The 21317-nt window shown below is 36.7% G+C and overlaps 1 protein-coding gene across 3 annotated transcripts in view; it reads left to right on the top strand.

The window, feature by feature from the left end:
- rgs12b (regulator of G protein signaling 12b) overlaps positions 1-21317 on the top strand; it is a 101441-nt gene that overhangs the window by 14124 nt on the left and 66000 nt on the right. For all 3 annotated transcript variants that reach the window (XM_041267326.1, XM_041267319.1, XM_041267335.1), the window contains exon 3: positions 3938-4048. In XM_041267326.1, the coding sequence (XP_041123260.1) occupies positions 3938-4048 (111 nt within the window). The remainder of the gene's footprint in view (positions 1-3937; positions 4049-21317) is intronic.

Genomic DNA, 21317 nt, shown 5'->3' with positions numbered 1-21317 from the left:
ATGAGCTGGAGTGAACATTACTTCCAGTTAGGTAATGCCTGATAGAACTGTAGTACCAGTGTGTTTTAAAACTTTAAAGTTATTGTCCTTGTTAAAAAAAATTACTTGACTTGAGTCTGTTTCTTTAAAATAGCCATTTAAAAATGGATTACAAAAAAATGGCATAAAAAAAATGGCATAAAAAAAATGGCATAAAAAAATGGTAAGATGATAACCGTGGTATAGTTTCTGACGGTTATTATACCGTCTAAATTTGGACATCCCTACTCCATAATTATTTTCTTTATTTTTTTTTCTTTTAACCTGCAGTTCCTGGTCTGAGTCTCTAGGGGCGCTCGCCTGCTTTTGACACCAATGTGACATGATAGCCTCCTAGTCCAAATGGTATTTGCAGGGACAAAGACTCAGGCACAGCAAGCTGCAAGGTTAAATGCACTAAAGCACTCTTTAATTACATAAAATAAACAGTAACGCAGTAAAAATACTAACAAAACACACTTAACAAAAGAAAATGGCACAAGGGCCAAAACGAAAGGTTCTACAAAAATTCACGAAACAGCACAGCACAGAACACAGACCTCCACCTCTATCGCCAACATTAATCCTAATCATTCTAACACCAGTGAACACCTGTGGCTGGAGCCTTATTTATATTTATATTTGTTTTGTTAATTTTATTTCTTAACAGATGCTCTTATCCAGGGCGACTTATAATTGTCACATTGTAAAATGTCACATTACAGAATATCACATTGCAGATAAGAGTAGTTATAAGAAAATGTATGAAAATGCATACACATCACTTTGTCGTAATGTTTGGAGCCCCATTCCCTATTGGCAGGACGCTCTTTTATTAAATGTTAGAGTGTAGAACTTTCAACTCCACTTTAGTATTGATTTATGAGAAACCTTTTTCAATGTAGTTTTTGCAGGTTATAATCCATGAAGTCAGCTCCTGTCATAGTGGTACAGCACTAGTCTTGGCAGTGACCCTTGCAAAAAGCTATTTTGAGTGTAAATGACAAAATGTCAGACCAGTCACTCCACAGTATTTATGTATAATATCTGGGGTAGCACTGCACTAGATAAGTAAAATGTTTCTTCTGCCTACATACACATGTTACAATGCTCTCAAAAAAAGCCAATTTTATGAAGAATGACTTTTGACTTTGTCTTGGTAGGGGGTGCTAGTGTATATATTTGATGTAACCAAGAATGTTCACCAATGTGACTGGACAGGCTAATCTGTGGTGCACATGCTTTTAACATGGTTTGTTTTAGCAGTAATAATTATCAATATGTTATACTTTAAAGATAAACATGTAGGCCTTTTTTCACCAGGAGCATGCTGTCGGAGGTACTGCCTGACAGGAGTTCAACTACTGTGGCGATAGCTTTATGCCTATAGTACTGTAGGTCCAAGCTGCTGTATAATGTCATCCCTTCTGCTAGCTCAGAACAGTCGATGTATTTAAAGTTAAAAAACGTTTCCTTCATCATTCTTCATTTTGGGTTTTGGCAGAATGTTTGTGTTTCACTTTCACTTTAACACAGTGCTAACTAAACACCTATTTTTTTACCTCCTTATTGTAATGATAACATTTGTAACATCATCACTGTCTCAGTGTTTTGCAGATGAAGTTGATACTACTTAGTACTTCGTTAACATAATAAGAGCAAAAAAACTTGATTCTAAAACCTTTGTTACCACACCTTCAGGAGCATTAGTGCAATTCTAGCATTCAGGATATTAGTATGCATAAGTTCAATTCATGGAAACAATTCATAGGGTGTCTTACACTCCTAGTTTCTAAACAGAAACCAAGCAAAGGAGTAGATCGCGATTCTCTGTCCCCTTTTATGCTGTCACGCATGATCCCTTGGTAAACGAGTGCAGTTGTCTCTACAATCTGCATCTGCTACATCGTTTCCCTTCCGGATTAAAATGTTCTTGCAACAGTCTCGCCTTCTTCCAGACTGACTGACTTCCCGACCCTGGGAAAGTACTGTCAAGCCAGCCAGTCCAAAGAACGCTACTTTCGCTGCTTAGCACCCTCACAGGTTGGGAGGTAGATTCATTGTATTTCTGTCACAAAGATTCATTGTATTTCTGTCACAAGGTGGTTATTGAAATCATTAAAAATAGGTTTGTTATTACTGTGATTAGTATTACAATGAAAAATACATAGGCAGCTTGTCCTCTGCCAGCAGTATTTAAGATTCTCGTGGTAATGTGTGGCTGTCGGCTGGTGCATTGTTAAACTAGCCAGTAGTCACATGTAATTAATAAACTTGTGCAGATTGTGGCTGAGGGGTAGTACAGTAATTACTAGCTAGTTAAACCCCTCTGCCACGGTATATAAACCTGCAGCTCTCTCAGTTAGGGGGGTGGTTGGGGGGGGGGGTGTTCAGAGGAGTGAACGAGAGAGAGTTGAGAAAAAGGAAAAGAAAAACAAATAAACATAGGGCCAGTGAAAGCGATCTGCCCAGGTTGACCCGTGTGTTTGGTGTTTTGTGTTTAAGATTTGTTTTGTTTAAAGCCTTTATTTTGCTCTGAGCAGTGTTTTTGCTTGAATATTTTTATTTATTTTTGTGATATAAAAATAAACGCTGCAGCAGCGCCTTTACATCAGCTATACTGCCTCTGTCTTGTTCCTGCATTCTGGCCTGACATCACCACTACAGCCATCCCTGTCACATTACCTAACAGATATTATTTAAGAAATAAATACTCATAAATTAAGGTAGTATGAATACGTACATATCTGAAAATGTGCTTATAGCCTATTATTATACTTGTTGTTATTACACATTTGTTTATTTAAATTGAAGTTACCTCGAGACATCTAGCAATCCAATTTTTTATGCCTTCCAATACTGCACATAAAATAAAAGCTTATTAGTCTGGACTGAATAAGGTTAGGTCATGTATATTTAACTTGAAAAACAATGTCATGTTACTCTGAGGTTGTGAAAACATTGCAGTGTTCATCTAGGGGGGAAAAAAAAGACAACACTGGAATTATGAGAAATTCTAAGAGATTTTTTCCAGCCCTGAAAAAAAAATGCTGCCAACAAAGCAAAAATAAAATCCTTTTTGCAGCATCCATCTGCTCTGAAAGAGGAGTTTCTTGCAGGATACAAGGGGAATTATTGGGTATTACCCATGGATACCACTGTAATTACTGGCAATTCTTGTTAGTTTCACCCATGAAACATAATGCTTTAACTATCATTTTAATAGCAGGGCTACTTGCAGAATAGGTTTATTGTCTTTTGTCGTAGGTTCAGGATGGCAAGATTAAAGGGAAAGGAGATGTCGGATTAAATAGCTTTAAAATGAAGTTTTTAAAAGGAAAGAGAAAACAAAAGCTGTATCTGGTAACAACTTGATTTTTAAGCTTTAAAAGTGTTCATTAAAGAATATTAATGTGATGCTACTTTAGGCCTGGCGCTTGCATTTGTATTACAGTAGGAGCCAGCTGGAGACTAAAACGCCTGCTGCAGCAGCTGGCAGCATTGCGCAAGCTGCGCGGCTGTCTGAGTTCAAGCAGGCTAAATAATCAATAAGAGAGGTAGACATTCAAATGGAGGACGGGCTAGACAGGGGAACATACTTAGCCTTCATTCCTTTGTCAACAACGCAAGTGTAAATAGTTGGATATTTGTGGTATTGCAATGTAACATGATATCTGTTATTTTTCTGCCAAATAGTTTCCTAACAGCATGCTTTATGCTGGTTTGTGGTAATAAGTAGATAAAGGTTTCCTTGTGTTTTTTTGTGTTGCACCTGCATTTGACTAAGCATTTTCAACCAATATTTTCTGGTATTTTATGTTAACTATATAGCAACTGTTTGCTAATTGAAATTTGCTAATACATCAATACGTCTGTCTCAATGTTGTTAATCGTTTACCATTAATTTTTACATTTACAGAGCTCAAGGTTCCGTGGAATCTCGATGGGATTTCCACAGCGGTCCTCTGGGAGACGATCCTATGGAAGATCAAAGCGTTTTAGTCTTGCCCGATCTTTGGATGATTTGGAGGTATGGAACGCCTATTCACTGCACTGTTTAACTTCAATTGAAATGTTTAAAAGTAATTTGGAAACAATAAAAATTTACAAAATATGTATTTATTTTGGGATTCATTTTAGGAACTCACTAAATGCTAAGTTAAATGTAAGCATTGATTAGTTGGAATAAGTTCATGACCAATTCATTATCACCTGTTGTAACTTCTCTCTAGGGGTGTAACAATTAATCGATGCATTGATTATTGGTCATCTGTCCTAAAATTTCCTGAACTTTTCCTGAAATTAGAACCCAGTTTGAAGTCTCCTGTGGCCGGTTTGCATACAAATCTTGAGTGCGCTTTTTTTAGTGCTATTCTGGTAAATAAACAACATCAATGCATTGCTACGATACGTACTTTAGGCCTCTACATTCACTTTGGATATACCCTGTATAAAAGGAGTTGAGTTGCTTCACTGTTGAGTCTATGCAGTGACAGGGATATACCTTTTTATGTAATCATTTCAAAAGAATGCCAATATTAAATCTACTGTTTTCACCCTTTGTTTTTCAAATTATGTTGTGCTTGGATTATATGGCACTATTATATAAAAAGAAGCTGAATTTAGTATGGTAGTTAAATTAGCCAGGATTTCTGAGATTAATAAAAATGTTTTCCTTCGCTTTGGACATAAAATGTTAACAGTAATGAACAACCATAGTTCAGATAGAAATGACTTCTGTTAAAATATATCATTTTTTATTGTTATTGCAATGTTAAAGCGACATCTGATGCAGACATGCATGTTTTCAGTTGTTAAAAACTCAAGCCCTTTTGTATTTGTTTTTTTATAATTGGAAGTGTTCTAATTTGAATATAAGTTGTGTCTTTTGTTATTTAACTATAATGCACAACAGTGTTTTTGGTTATTGGATCTTCTGTTAAAAAAAAAAAATTGAAAAACGTTTCTTTATTTTGAAAAGTAAAACGTTAATGCATCGATTGTCATTGATAAATGCCTATACGATACTCAAATTAGAATTTAGGGTGCCGATTGCACCACTACTATTCTCACAAGCTGTGGACAGAAGAACAAAAGGCAAACTGGAATGCAGCCCATTCAGAATTATCTGGGGACTGTGCAAATGTTGTTTTTTTGATAAGATTAAAGAGGAAACATTTCCTCAATTTAGTTGTAGACATAAGTGATCTGGCAATATGGGTAAAGTGATAAAGCTGCACTTCTACAGTATTTACAGTAAAATGTTCCCCCAGTTAAAATTCTGTATTCATCTCATGTCTGTGAGCTTGTGCACTAAACAGTGCAATTTAAAAAAAAAATGATGCCTATTGGATAGACTGTAGTTATCTATCCACTTTTGGTAGTTTTTTTTCAAACATTTGTTAAAAAAACAAAAACAAAAAACTTTGTTTCCGAAAAAAACTACAGATTACATTTAAAGTAAATAATTTCATTAAATGCTTGGATGAAACCATCTTAATCCTAGGGGTCCAAATGGAAAATAAAGGTAAAAATATGGTGTTATAGTATGGAACCAGTTACAAAACTACACTAAATGTAATTTCCATTGACACAGCAGTCTCATGTAGAATATAATAATTTGTTGTCAGTATTTATTTAAGCGATAGAGCCCGTCGATGAGGGCTCTACATTGTGGTAGATGACCGCGACTGGAGTTATGCGTCCCACGGCGAGAGGGCTAACGAAAGTCAAGGTCATCTACCACACGGTAGAGCCTGCATCGTCGGGCTCTATCGCTATTAGAAAACAATGTGTTTCTTTATTTTCTTTTTAAAAACATTTTTTTAAAACCTATATTTACCTTGAACTTCTGATATTCATTCTGGTGAGGAAAATAGTCCCTAACATAATTAGAATAAAAAAACGACATACACGTAGATAAAACGTTATTATTATTAAAATTATTATTATTGCTAACATATTAATTTATTGGATTCTTACTCTTTCTTATTATAATTTATCTGGACATGTACAATTGTTAAATAGTCTATGTAGTATTGAGTCTGACTCGAAACTTGTTGTTGGAGGCGGGGCGTCATTCAAGCAGGCAGACCAGAAGGGGCCAGGCTCTAAGACTTTTGGAATGCAAAGCATAAAGGGGCTAAAAGGCTCCCAGGGACTGGCGTCAGACCCAAAGGTTCTCAGGGAGAATAAGAGATAACGCCACTGGACTCAAAGGGTCTCAAGCAAAGTGGAAAGATATGAACAAGGAAGATGACAAAAACTAGATGTATGGACCTTTTGGGGCGCCAGGGGTCTGAAGAATGCACAGAGTTCAGAGGTTGTCACACAAAACTACACACACAGACACACATACACACTAAATACATATAGTATATGGTAACAGAATAATGTGTTGTACCTTTGCTATTAAATTAAATGTCAGAGAAAGAGGAGGTGGACCATCTATAAAGAAGGGTATTTAGTGTCATGCAAAAATTATAAGAACGAGTATTCTGTTTGTCCTGTACCTGGGACCAGACTCCCTGCATATTTCAATAAACCTAACAACTGATTGAAGAAAAGGATTTTGTGCATTTTCTTGAATCTACTTACTCGCCATCCTTTTTTTTAAAGTTACATCATATAGACCAGCATCAGAAAGTATGTTTAAGTAGCTTTTTATGTTATCAGATTAGTTCTAGATTAGAAAGTTAAGGGAAAAAGCCGGTATTTATGCGGGGATTGATTTTAAAATGTAATTCAGTTTTGCACTTAAATGTTCCAGCGAGCATCTATGCAAAACAGAAGCCCGCTAGATCTGACAGCTGATTGGCTGTTCACTCTCAATCGTTTTCTAATACCATTTATTGTAGAAATATAGTATGTTGTACAGCATATTGTTCAAATGTGAGGCACATACAATAGTTTTATTTTATGAGTAAATCATTCTTAATCATTTACATTCAACTGCAATAACTGAAAGCAGAAATCAGTTATGGTGGACAGAAAAGATACAGTAACTTGTCAACCAAGAAAGCCTCGACTGTTTTGTCTCCTTCTCTTGTTCGTGCCAACTGAGACTATAATGCAAAAAAAACAGTATAACTGGCAACTCCATAGCAAACAAGTGTTTCTTTGCGTGATGCGTATGGCATTAAAAATAATGTGGCTCTGTTATTGAAAAAGAGTCTCGGCAGATGCTGTTTCATTGTTGTGGGGAACACCACTGAACAATAATTATGTGGATGACAATAAAATTGAGATGCACTACTGTATATCATTACAGTTTAACATAATTACTGTACTTTGCACATAATCTCTGACACTATGAAGGGAAGGGAAGTGGGTGTATGAGTGGTGTACCACGACAGGCATTAATGCTTTTACAGAACATTCTGTAAAAAACAATATGAAAATCATTACATATGTTGTTACAGTGGGTGCTACCATGAATTGCTCTTATTGGTATTTCTCTACAGTGGCTGTAGATTCATAACCTTTTAATAGGTGAGGCGTTTTAACTTGAGTTCAGACAATTACGGTATACACTAGCCTTGAACTTGGCTTCCCACATAACACTTTAAAATCAAGTCTACAAACAATGTATGCTTTTTTGTCTAGTTTTATTTACTTGCCTGGGTAATCGGCAGATGAGTGATGTGATGACGGCACCTGCATTAGCTCTGGCATTGGGTTTCAGACATACCTCTTTCAGTTGCTTTGTCTTTAGGAAAGTAATTGTCCCCTGCTAGGGATGTAGCGGAGTTGGTCGGCCTTCACATTTTTTGCATGTCAAACTGCTTGCGCAACTGGTTTTAACATTATTTAGGTACTTATTGAGAATTGATTCTGAAGATATACTTGGGGTGTCTTTCTGTCTGTAAATTTGTCAGTCTCTACGTTACACTTATTTTGCATATGGGAGAACCGGTTATCCAGTTGTCAGTTAACATTATTAACAATAAATGTATTGAGATTATCAGAATCTGGGGATATATATAAGGGTATCTCTTTATTTGTTCATAAATCATATTTTTGCATAGATCTGGAGAATCGTGTATCAAATTGTAATTAAACATGTCATTTCTAATTCTTCTTCTATGCTACAGTATTCTTTGCATTCTTTGGATATGTTATGGTTTAATGGGAAGCCATACTACTTCAGGGCTCTTCAAAACTTTTTCCCATTGAGGGTCCAGGACTGAAGGTCCCAGGGAAAATGTTGGGGATCCCAATAAAGTACAAAGTCGTAATATTATGATACACAATTTTTTTTTTCTTCATTTATTAAAGGGTTTTTTTCTGTCTGAAAGAAGGAAGAACAAAAATGCATAGCAATAAAATCCATAAAAACAAAGTTCCATAAATACCAAAGGACAACCAACCATTCTACTCAACCAGGCATCCCCCCACTGCTCTTAATATTAAAGGAGACCAAATGCTCCAAGTTTTAAATACATAAATCGTAATAACATTTTTCGTCTGACTTAAGACTGCCTATGTTTTTTACTGAGCTGCCTGAACTAACTTGAGTATTCAGTATTGAAAACTATGCGTGCTGTGTTCTCTGTGCTATAACACAAGGCTGTAGGAAACACAATGAACTATTAGTAGAGAGATTGAAATTACCACATTTCCTTCTTTTTCTCTATATTATACCTAGCTATGGTAATTTGGAGAAAAAAAAATAGCATTAATTCTGTCCAGAATTAACAAGCAATCAGCAGACCCTTAAACTTAGCAGTATTATAACTACAGTGGCGCCAAATAGACGAAAAAAGACATTAAATGTCTCAGCCATTTTTACTTGCAGCAAGTGCCCTACACCATACTGATCATTAGGGGCACTGTTTCACACTCTAATTTTGAATTTCCAGCTTTGGAGGGGGGTGTAAAGTATGTTACTGACCTACTTGTTTGGTCTTATATTTTTGTACAAGCAGACAAATACATCAAAGGAGGCTGTGTGGTCTGGTGGTTAAAGAAACAGGCTTCTAATCATGAGGGGTTCCTGATTCAAATCCCAGCTCACTCACTGACTCACTGTGTGACCTTGAGCAAGTCACTTAGCCTCCTTGTGCTCTGTCTTTCAGGTGAGGCGTTGTTGTAAGTGACTCTGCAGCTGATGCACAGTTCACACACCCTAGTCTCTGTAAGACCCCATTCACCCTACTGTGCTGGCCCAGGGCCGCCACATTTAGGTCTGAAGCCCTGTTCACATTTGCGGTTTAAGGCGCCTTTGCATATTCACAATGTGACTGAAGATCAGGCCTGAAATGTGGCAAATTTGATTTATTTATTTATTTTTTTTAAATGGAACAATAGCCTGCACTCAGAATGGAAGAGCTACCAGGATATACAGTAATCCTTGATTTGTAGCAGATGGTTCTTTATTAATATTTTTTTTCAATGCAGCACAGTAGCAGTTTTATTGTGTGTATGAGTACGAGTGTATATGTGTTAGACGTGTTTCTTATCATTTCTACGTATTTGTTTAACCTACATGAATACCGTCTTGTTTACAAACACGATGGTTAAACTATTCTATTGTTTACTCGTTATTATTATCGTTGTCATTATTATTCACCAGTCCCTAATCCATTACAAGTAAAGACTGAAGATCAGCATTACCCCTTCTCTTGGAAGATTACTGAACATATGGCTATAACAAGACCCTTGTTCCACATGTAGCTAAGGCAACTTCATTACAGGAAGCGTCCTAATCTAAATACAGCAATACACTATCATATATCAAGTACACTTTGCTCAACAACATGCATACTACATAATAAACTACTGCTCTATTGCCAGTAGAATAATATTAACAATAATAATCACAATAACAGACATTGAAATATTTGTGAAAATACAAATTAAAGAAGGAAGTTACAAACTTACCAGTATCATTAATCAATTATTTATTTATTTATTTATTTTTACTTCAGATATTACAAATAGTTCCTTGTTGGAAAAAAAAAAAAAATATTCATGTTAGTTCAACTCAAAGTTAGTCTTCGTCATCCAGATGGCTATCGAGCTGCAGCATGCCAGCCAGATTGTCGTGAGATGCTGGTGCTGAGCGCAGAAACGATTTCCAACTTTACAGTTGTTTATGTTTCCTTTCATTCAATTTATGTTTAGCGCTTTCATGTGTTATACACTCGTCTGCCTATGAGTGTAATCTACAGCCTTGCTGCGTTAAGTACAAAATAGCACATTACCATCAACGTGAAATTCGTCCTTGACAAACTCCATGATCGACCTTTATGGGTGATTTATTATTTTTTCGGCATCTTTGAACAGCTCTGGATGCTGACTGAAGTAAACCAAAGCCTCATTCAATACAGAACTTGAATACTGGAAGCAGTTTTATTAGACAGGTGTGTTTACGTAGATTTTGAGCAAAGTTGCCTGTATTAATGTTTTATAGGGTACGTGTATTGATTTGGTTATTATCAAACAAACAAAAAAAACCTTGGGTGATTTTTGCCCCTCCCCAAATGTAAAACAAAAAAATCTCCGACATCACATAAAATCTGCCTTTTTCTGTTTTATCCTAGAAAAAATATTTGGTAATGCAAGCCCTAGTCTGATTTGCGTTCATACGTATGTAAAGGCCTGCCCTGGTCTTGGATTGCAGGCTCTGGGCCACATCGAAATGACGGCCTAAATCTGGAGTGTTCACATATGAAAAAAGGCAGCCTTGGGCCACCTTAAATCGCAAGTGTGAATGGGGTCTTAGTCACCTTAAATAAAGGCGTCTGCTAAATAAACAAATAAACAATCAAACAAGTTCAAAGAAGCGTCCAAATCTTAGCATATCTGTATGTTTTTCTTGCAAATGCACCCCAGCATTTTTCAATTTAACATGCCTCATAACTCTTTAAAGATCGCACAATATCCTTACATGTGATTAAACAAACTTGTCCAACACGGGTGACGGAAATGTATATGGTGTAAGGTTGTACCATAAGGGGGGACCCTCACCTTGTGTTTGTATAAAAGGTGCCGAAGGTGTGGGAAGAGCACAACACAAACAATGTAAATCACAATGTTTTATTGACTCTCCACTTAAACAATCAAGTTATGTTAAGCAGTAAGGTATTACCCCAGTCTATAGGTGGGAGTGTACCGTGGTAAGCGCCTTCCTTCTCATCTGGAATGGAGGTGGTGGTCCAGTGTTTGTCCGTTTATCTCCCAGCTCTCTGTCTTAGTTGCGCATTCCTCAGGCACTGTACTGGCTGAGACGAAGCAACAGGTGGCAGCATGTTGCACTGACCTTTTCTGTTATTTCTCCAGATTCACATTCCCAAAATATTAACATTACCTTGAATATGTTCCAGCCTATCTTGACTTGGCAGGCAGTCAGTAACTGATTACTTAACCAAGAACAGTTGCCAACCTATCTTGAAAGTTCTCAGCACATTACATGCAGTTCTCAGCAAGAAAGAGTTAGACAATTAAAATACTACAATGATTAAAAGTACTAGATCTTACAATGGTACTTTTTTTTTTTTTTTAAAGAAAAAATTATAAAATCGCATGTGTCTTTCAATACTGCATAGGCTACCATGCTCAGCTCCTGTTGACTTGCAGCTTATTACCTCTTATTGAAAAAATAAGATTTTGTTCTGTTAGTTTAAATTAAAGACGTCTCGTATATTAGGCTACCAATGTGCAGCCCCTGTTGACTTTTGTAGAATAAATACCTGAGAGACGACAGGCAAATTGGAATAAATGTAGCCTACAGCACTTTGAAACTTTGATAACGGTGCTATTTGGATTGGCATTGTTTTGTATTTTATTTTTCAAGGGATGGAGCCTGGCTTTCTTTTTGTTTTTGTTTTGTTATGTATGCAAGTTGTAGTTGTTTTTTTTTTTTTTTTTTTGTCCAAAGACTGAAGCTGTTTTTTGTGCAATGCGACTCCATAAGTACAGGTACAATATATGTTGACAAATAAAATATATATATATATATATATATATATATATATACTATTTATTTATTTATACTAGATTTTGTATGTTAAGTTTACAAGTACATTTATGGTATTTATTTTTGTAGTTTATATTTGCGTTAATGGCATTTTAAAAGTGTTTAATGTTGATAGCAAGGTTGTTTTTGTTTATTCAAAGTAATACAATGTTTATTTAATACAGAAATGTTTAAATAATATAAACCAGTTTTGTGGTGGCATTTTGCTTTAATTTATAAGATGACCACATTTCTGTATGTGGGGTACATTTGCACCCCTTTCCGCCTTCTATGTGAGCTCAATTGAAGCACTCCAAATTCTAAAAGGTATTGACAATGTCGACCCAAAGGACTTTTTTGACCTAAAAAAAGAAACAAGGACCAGGGGTCACAAATGGAGATTAGATAAAGGGGCATTCAGAACAGAAAATAGGAGGCACTTTTTTACACAGAGAATTGTGAGGGTCTGGAACCAACTCCCCTGTAATGTTGTTAAAGCTGACACCCTGGGATCCTTCATGAAACTGCTTGATGAGATTCTGGGATCAAAAAGCTACTAACAACCAAACAAGCAAGATGGGCCGATTGGCTTCCTCTCGCTTGTAAACTTTCTTATGTTCTTAATTATTGCCGCTGACGAAGGGTTAATGTCTAAGGTGTGGTGGAGTCATGGCATAAAAGAAGTGGTATGCTGGATTGAAAATTGGCATAAGGACAGAAGAGCCAGGGAAGCCATAAATGGATACATTTTAAATCGCTTTTACATTATCGCACGGTCAGGCCCTGCGACCCTTAATATTTGTTTTACTGTGTATATATAGTACTTGGATGTTGGTATGGAAAATGGGGAACTCTAAATTTAATAATACAATTGTAGGCGAGTGGAAATAACATGAGAAAAAGATGTGTGGAGTGTGGAGATGTAAGTAAAATTTGATAGAAAAACTTCCAAATTCCAGGAGCTTCGGGCACAATGCAGTTTTCGTATTTTATTGCAAAGAAGGCAGTACAATATATTTAAAAGATAGAGTCCAGCTCTTCAGGCAAAAGCCGAGAGCAAAAATACGGTGGATGCTGGTATTATTTGCTATATATAAAGAATGCTTGTGTGAGCACTCCTCTTGGGTAATGGAATGCCAACATGGTGATGCATTTTGGAATCAGACACTCCCAAGATTTTCGGACAGTGAGTGGAAAAAATATTTCCACATGGGAAGAGAAACATTTGAACAACTGTGTCCGGTATACAGTCACGTGGAATGTTGACTTTCAATCCACACCCACTGTAGCGCTTCAGTACTGGCATAGCATTTCGCACAGGAGTTAAGACAGTTTGTGAGGTGGTTCAGAGATGGCATAAAATATGACGGCTCTGTAACGGTATAGGCAATTCACACAAACCAAAATGCCCATCAGTGCCGCTTCTGAGCCGTCATAACTTGTCTGTGTGAAAGGGGTACTAGTTGAGTACATAGAATACATTTTTGGATAACAAATAATACTAGTTATTAATCCTCTGATAGTACAGTAATTGAACACATTAATCAGTTTTTGGTGGCTACATGTACTGTATTGTAATAGATACTGCCCTTGTACTGTAGCCTGGTTTGGATTCAACCACATTTTATTTAACAAATGAATACAGTTATATTTTATTTATCTCCTCTTAGAGAGAATGTATACAAGCAAGGTGCCAGGTCTGAGTATAATTTTTGAGAGAAGGTTAACAAAGATGATGTGTCATTTAGTTTTCCATATTTAATAGAGAGCTAGTTAGTAGTAGGTGACCACAAATATATTAAAAAAAAAAAGCTCCATGTAGGCCTACTGTATGTAAATAAGTGTTGCATGAGTTCAATACAAGTTTTGAGATAGGACAGATACAGTACAGTATTAAGTTAGTGACGGTCCGAATACTGGGCATCAATGTTTAAGTCCATATATGTACAGTATGCGCCTTCTCACTTACAAATAAGTTTAAATGTAAATGTGTGTTTGTGAGTAACAACTTACATGCGGTATAAAATGTAGCCTTTCAGGTGGTGTTCAAGTGGAATGAATAATGTTGATGGTGTGTTGTAATAATATGTCAATGTGAAATCTAGAAACATCAGATTTGTGACAAATTTAAAAACATGAAACCTAACTCCAGCACAATATTAAATAAAAGAAGTGTTACCACAGCAATTGTCACTTAGGCTCCAGCCCAGAACATGGAAAGTGTGTAGATTACAGTAGTCTGTGTCAGTGACATTGTAAATGCGTACTACATTGCAATATGGATTGTGCGGTGCAAAACATAATTTTTTTTTGTTTAATCTTGGGTTTAAATACAATAGCTAAGCTACTGTTTGTATATTCCATTCTCACTTGTGCTTGGTTCAAACACCGGTATTTAGGCTAACTGGTGTTCTGAATTCATAGGATGATTTCAGTATTAAGGTGCTTTCGTATTCCCTCTGTTTTTTTCTTTTCCTTTTTGTAACCAAAGCTACTTCATTTTTTAAGCATGCATGCCATTGCAGCATTGTTTGGGAGCCTGGGGCATAGCAATTCATTTCTCAGTGGGCGGTTATAGGAATTACGTGAAAGCTGGGCGGAGAGTGTTGTGAAGGGAGGGAGGGGAGCATGAGTGGTGCTGTTTGGACACCTAGTGGAGCAGCAGCTGGGTATCATTCCAGCAAATACCAGTCGTGTGTGCACAGGTAATGCAGCTGCGTTTTTTCTAATGGATATGTTTATGAAGATGAGACAGCTACTGTAATTTACTGAAGGAACTTGGAGACCAGTGCAATACATGGAGCAAATGTTAAGTGTCAACACCCCTAACGTAAGTAATGTATTCAGTTTTTGACTGCTTGTGTTTCATTTGTTGCTGTACAACCAAAAGAAGGATCAGGTCCTAAAAAACACTTTCTAAATTGTACTGTACTTTTATACAGTTCAGATTTGTACAGTGTTTTGTTATGTGTTGCTGGATGTAGACATGCAAAATACTGTAGCAGGGAGTTGTGATTTTATTTAATTAGATTTATTTTCATGTTGAAAAGTGCTTGAAGAAAACATCACCAGCATTTTCACCTTTCTGTGAAACTTATCCTTTTTTTATAGTTGTCAAAAATGTTTTTTTTTTTTTAAATCTATTAAAGCATAGCCTATTTTTGTTGTGTTTTTTTACATGTTAAGATTTTGGGAAAGTACACTAATTAGTCCAGCAAAGTAATGGAGCCATGGAATAATGTATCATAACTGTCTGTCACCCACAAGTAAATTGATTAAATGCCCATTCACAACTTGCCTTCAAGGTGTAAAGGCTCATTATATACCCTAAACTGTGAAATGGCTAGTTAATTGTTTACACTAAATCCCCTTACAAGTGTAATTTGTCTGTTGTTTTATTACACAGACAATGTCACCACTTAAAAGACTCATTTTGCCAGATTCTGTTAAATGATGTCTACGCAATGTTTTCCTTATATTTATTATTTCAGAAGTGTGTATATATTGCAAGCTGAAAGATGACAAATAATACACCATGGTAAACAAATCAGCAGTATAGTATAATCACATCAGCAATTTTTTTGTGTGTCATGTTGGGTACAGTAACAGAGTAGCCTCAGTTTTCAAGCAATATTGTGATTTGACAGCAGAGGGTAGTCTAGGAGAACAGTAGCCTACACAAATGCATTTGCTAATATTCGTAAGCACTGTACTTCTGGTTATCTAATTAGATGAATGCCTACAATAACAGTTTAAATTAAGAAATATTATGTCAGTCTTTAATTAAAGAGAAAAGAAAAACATCCTGTAATATATTTTGCCTCCTTTATTTGCACTCATGTGTATTCTTTTGGCTTATCTGCTTTATACCTCCATCCTTTTTATACCTCCATCCATTTTTCTTCTATTGTAGATGTGCCTATGTTGTTTTCTGTAAATGTTTAAGCTGCCATTGACAAAAGTTGTCTACCAACTAGCACAGTTGTTGTAAAAAGGCTGCAGGGCCAAATGATCAATTCAATATCATTTCTGTATGATTTTGGTGCCCCTCGTTTGAGGGTTATGTTTGCTTATTTTGTGTTATCACTTGTTGTAGCTTTCGTTTCTTATTGCATGGACTTGGTCTGTTACATAGGTATTGAGCATTTAAACACTGTATCCGTAGTAAGACCCACATAAGGTTTAGGTAACAGAAAAAAATAAATAAATGTAATGAATCATTGCTTTCGTGGCTTGATTACATAGCTCAAGGCTGACATCCACCAGATCAAACTGCAGCCTTGATTACTGTATGGAATTTACAGCATTATAAGAGGATACAAATCTAGGGTATTTAATCTGATATGGTCAGTTATTTAATAAAATACATGTTCTATCCTATCCTTTTTATATTTGAACTATTCTATGAAATACAGATAAAAGCTGGTGGCAGGGAGGCTTTTATTATTATTTGTATAAATTTCTACAATAATCTATTCTATTGTATACTGGTTGCAACTGTGTGAATGTGCTGTGGGCCAGCATTTCCTCTAAGCATTTTAGATATTGAGAAACTTGCCATTTTGACTGACAAAGGGTAAATAAACAATGAACAAAAGTATCTCAACAATTTTAAAATTTACTTTAAATTTAAACAATATATTTATTGTGGCTCTGCCTCTGATTTTAAGTCATCCTCTAATCCTGTGCAGCCCTGTCAGTTGTTATCACAGATATAGACTGCATGCTTAACTGGTGGCCTGCATAAAATTGCTTTATACTACTGCATAAAACACTGGCATCTACACTGCCTTCAATTATAACCATTTCTAGGGCTACTAATTATTCCATTCTTGAATACCGAATTCCGTTTTTTAAAAATGGCCAATTCCATTTGTTCCCACTTTTTATCAATATATTAATAATGAAATATGGCATTTGAACATTTAATATAATGTTGCTAGTTAAAATAAGTACATTTAATAAATATTACCACAATTTCAGACTCTTGTTGCTGTATTAATAAGTAAATCAACTGAAGACACTTCAAACTTGTCATAGTGTTTATAGACATCCCTTGGTTCATTGCTGGCATTAAAATCAGGAAAACCAAATATCCAGCATCCTGCACTCACGCAGAGCGCCTTTACTGGATGCGCCACTTGGGAGCCCCTAAATAGTACCCCTTTTAAGGTAAACACATAGTTAATCCTCTCAGTTGTTTCTTTCCTAATTCTGCAGTGTTATTTGTCATATTTAAAAAGAGGCATGTCTCCAGGCAGAATGTCTTTTTGAAACCAATGGTGTGTAGTGTAGTGACTACATCCTTTATACAGTAAAGTGATCAATTTCCTTTAAGGATTGTATAGCTAGAAAAATAGTTTTGAGCTCATTTCTTCGTTCTCAGAAAATAGAATTCAAGTAAAAAACGGTCATGGTTTAAAATTGCTAATTATAGCTTCATTAAAGGCAGGTAGCTTGGAAAGAGATAAACTAAACTAAACAATAATGAAATATGCAATTAATTTAGCTTACTAACTTTGGGAAAGCTCCGCCTTGAGCACAGTACCTTAGGTCTTAGTTTTTCAGCATAGCAGAATACTGTGCTTTGCCATTGTCGTCTTATTTGCTTTCTTATTCTCTTATGTGTTTGAGACTGGCATTGTGATATTTAATGGTATTGACTCGTACATGATCACGCGACTTACAGCTAAACTAAGAATACTATCGCACCATCCTCTATAGATAATCTGATTTCTTTTAGCTCTGTCTTACTGAAACATTGCTATTTTTTCTTCGTTGGTGCAGCCACCATGTTAAGTTTCAGCTGAGACATGGAGCAAAGTCACATGATTAATAAACTCGCAAAAAACATAATAATGGACATGGCATATCTTCTTCAATTACCTAACACTTTTGTGTATTTTCGACTGTGTTGATTACATTTTTACCAGTTTCAAAAAGCTTGAGATGATTTCTGAAATGGTCATTTTTTAAAAGGGAAATAAAGCAAAAACCATCAAAGTGTGAGTATTGTGATTTATATTTGTTTCCTGGAGTATTTAGACTTCTGAATAATGTGGGAAGATTGTGCTTCACTGATTTTAGTGTTCAATTATACAATGAGTTAAAAACTACGAAGTTCATGAGCAGCATTCTCTATAGAGGCAGAATCGCCAGACGCCTGCTTCACCCACCCTGTAGATTTGCTGGTGACCGAGCGAGCGCTGCACTAGTGTGACGTGCATTTTTACAGAGGGGAATCTGAATCAGCTTCAAGTCAGACACACACATGCTTATGTTAATGCTTTGTAAGAATTGTCTCCAAATAATAGGTGTACCTCGAGAGGCTGGAGTCTCGATTGAGGTTGCTATTTATGACAATAACTTGCGAAAGTTAGTAAACTGAGTGCAAAGGTTGTTAAGTCAGTACTTGGTAGAAGCAACTTTTGCAGCAATTACTGCTATGAGTCTTTTTTGATAGGTCTCTACTAGCTTTGCACAGTGGGATGGTGAAATTTTTGCCTATTCTTCACAGGATTGCTCCAGTTATGTTAAGTCTGTTGCTGATCGTCGATGGACTGCAATCATCAAGTCTTGTCATAAATTTTTGCTTGGATTCAAGTCAGGACTTTGACTGGGCCACTCAAGAACATTAATTCTCTTCTTGTTCAACCACTCCAGTGTGGCTTTGGCTTTGTGCTTCGGGTCATTGTCCTGATGAAATGTGAATTTCCTCCCCAGGGTCAGAGTCTTGGCTAATTCAAACAGGTTTTCCTCAAGGATTCACCTGTACTTTGCACCATCCATTCTCCCCTCTATCCTGACAAGCTTCCCAGTTCCTGCTGAAGAGAAACATCCTGATAACATGATGCTGCCACCATCATGCTTGACAGTTGGGATGGTGTTGACTGGGTGATGTGCAGCGCTGGGCTTGCACCAGATGTAATGCTTGGAATTTAGACCGAAAAGTTAAATTTTTCTGACCACAAACCATTTTTCCACATGTCTGCAGTATCATCTACACATGTTTTTTTTTTTTCCCCGCAAACTCCATATGTGCTTTAAGAAGAGGCTTTTTGAGTAATGGCTTCTTTCTTGCTATCCGTCCATACAGGCCAGCTTTGTGTAGGGACTGGCGTATTGTTGATGTGTGAACACTGACTCCCATCTCAGACACAGAACTTTGAAGCCAACAATGAGAGATCTGCAGAGTGGCATCCCAAACCAGTTTCCTGCTTGCCAGGCTGCTCAGTTTGGGAGGGCAACCTGATCTGGGTAATGTCTGGGTGGTATGATGCATCTTCCACTTTTTACCGATGGACTTCACTCTGCTTTATCCCTGACTTGTTTGGAAAGCTCCGACTTCATTGTTGCTTTGTTGGATCACTATGTGAATTGCAGCTTGAAAGTCTTTATTTACCTGAGGGAAATTATCTACAAGTTAAACCAGTTTGAGTACACACAGGCTGAAACCATTTCACTAATTTTGTGACCTTTCATACAAATCATTTGCACCTGAGCTGATTTAGGGCTGAAGTAGCAAAGGGGTTGAATACTTATGCAACTGAGACTGTTTTTCTCTGTAAATCTTACTTATATTCTATATGCATTTTTTTACTTTATCAATGTGGAGTAGTTTGTGTCAATTTTATGTATATAAACTGTCATTTTGAAAGCGTTGTGGAGTACGCTCAGGTGCCAACAAAACGTGAAAACTTTGCACGGAGGTGAATACTTCTGCAAACCACTGTATATATCATCCAAGGTGGATCACTGGGTAAAAAGAGTCAGCGACTTATATTGCATTGCAGTTTGCATTAATAGTATGAATTCACGGGATATGCAGGATTTAAGGATTCTAAGCACTGTTTGTTGCCTTCATCTATGTGTATTTTCATTTTGTGTTCCAATAACAGAAACAGTATCATGATGTCTGTGTCTTAAGTGAATATTCTTGAAAATCAGTGAGTAAAGAGCTTTCTGTGGCTAGTCAGTGCTGATGCGGTACCAGGGGTGTCACATGCACAGTGTAGCTGTATGTAAGGTAGGGGTCTGTGTTTGCTGCACTGTGATCTGTGTTCGGTTCCTCCAGTCAGCTGCTTGCGTGGGACCGAGGGTCTGAGTGATTGTTCACTGTGTATGTAAATGTGCCCGTGTGTGTGTGTGTGTGTGTGAGCCAATAGCCCTCGGGGGGGATCTCTATTTAGGAGCTGCCTGCGAGCAGCTTGGGCTGTGTTCTCGGGGTCCTGACGTTGAATGAATAAACATCTGAATGAGATATTACTGTGGTCATCTGCCTCCTGTTTGTTTGTTCCCCTGAAACGCTACAATACATTGCAGATACTACTGAAGACACCCACCATGCAGGTATCGCAAAGTCCCTAAACAATATGTGAAAATAAATTAGTTCTGCATTGTATAAAAAAGAGCTCATTTTGTCAGTGCTTGCTAGTCTATTAATCAGTTTTAAATTGAAAGTGTTTTCGTTTTGCCGTTATTGTTAAATTTTTCACACGCGGGAATACTGTCCTACAATTACCAAATGATACTGTGATCATTCCACATTGTTTTGTTTGTTAGTGGACCAGAGCTAAGTTTGAAAACTGAGAGTTAGCAAATGCTACCGTTAGTGTACTGCAGTTAGTATTCCTTTCCAATTACTGATATCTTAAAATTGAAGGGCCGTATATAAATATTGTAACTCATTTTTAGAAGGCCTTTTCGTTGTTCTCCAAGTTGCTGCAGTGACATTGTAGATGCTATAACTAGTTAATGTAAACGAGATACTGTTTTAGCAGACATATTTCATAAAGTAAACATGTACAGTGCCGTGAAAAAGTATTTGCCTAGTCTGATTTTCTGCATTTTTGCATATTTTTGACACTGAATGTTATCAGATCTTCAACCAAAATCTAATATTAGATAAAAGGGACCCTGAGTGAATAAATAACACAACATTTTGATACTTACTTCATTTATTTATTAAAGAAAGTTATGCAACACCCAATGCCCCTGTGTGAAAAAGTAATCGCCGCCTTAGACTCAATAACTGGTTACGCTACCTTTAGCGCAATAACTGCAACCAAACCCTTCCTTTAGTTATTGATCAGTCTCTCACAGCGCCGTGGAGGAATTCTGGCCTACTCCTTCACGCGGAACTGCTTCAACTCAGTGACATTTGTGGGTTTTCGAGCATAAACTGCTCGTTTCAGGTCCTGCCACAACATCTCAACGGGGTTTAGGTCTAGACTTTGACTAGGCCATTCCAAAACTTTAAATTTCTTGTTCTTCAACCATTCTGACGTAGACTTGCTTTTGTGTTTCGGATCATTGTCTTGCTGCATGACCCAGCTATGCT

Source organism: Polyodon spathula, chromosome 1 (assembly GCF_017654505.1).
Source record: "Polyodon spathula isolate WHYD16114869_AA chromosome 1, ASM1765450v1, whole genome shotgun sequence".
Lineage (NCBI taxonomy): Eukaryota > Metazoa > Chordata > Actinopteri > Acipenseriformes > Polyodontidae > Polyodon > Polyodon spathula.
This window is presented reverse-complemented; position numbering and strand designations above follow the sequence as displayed.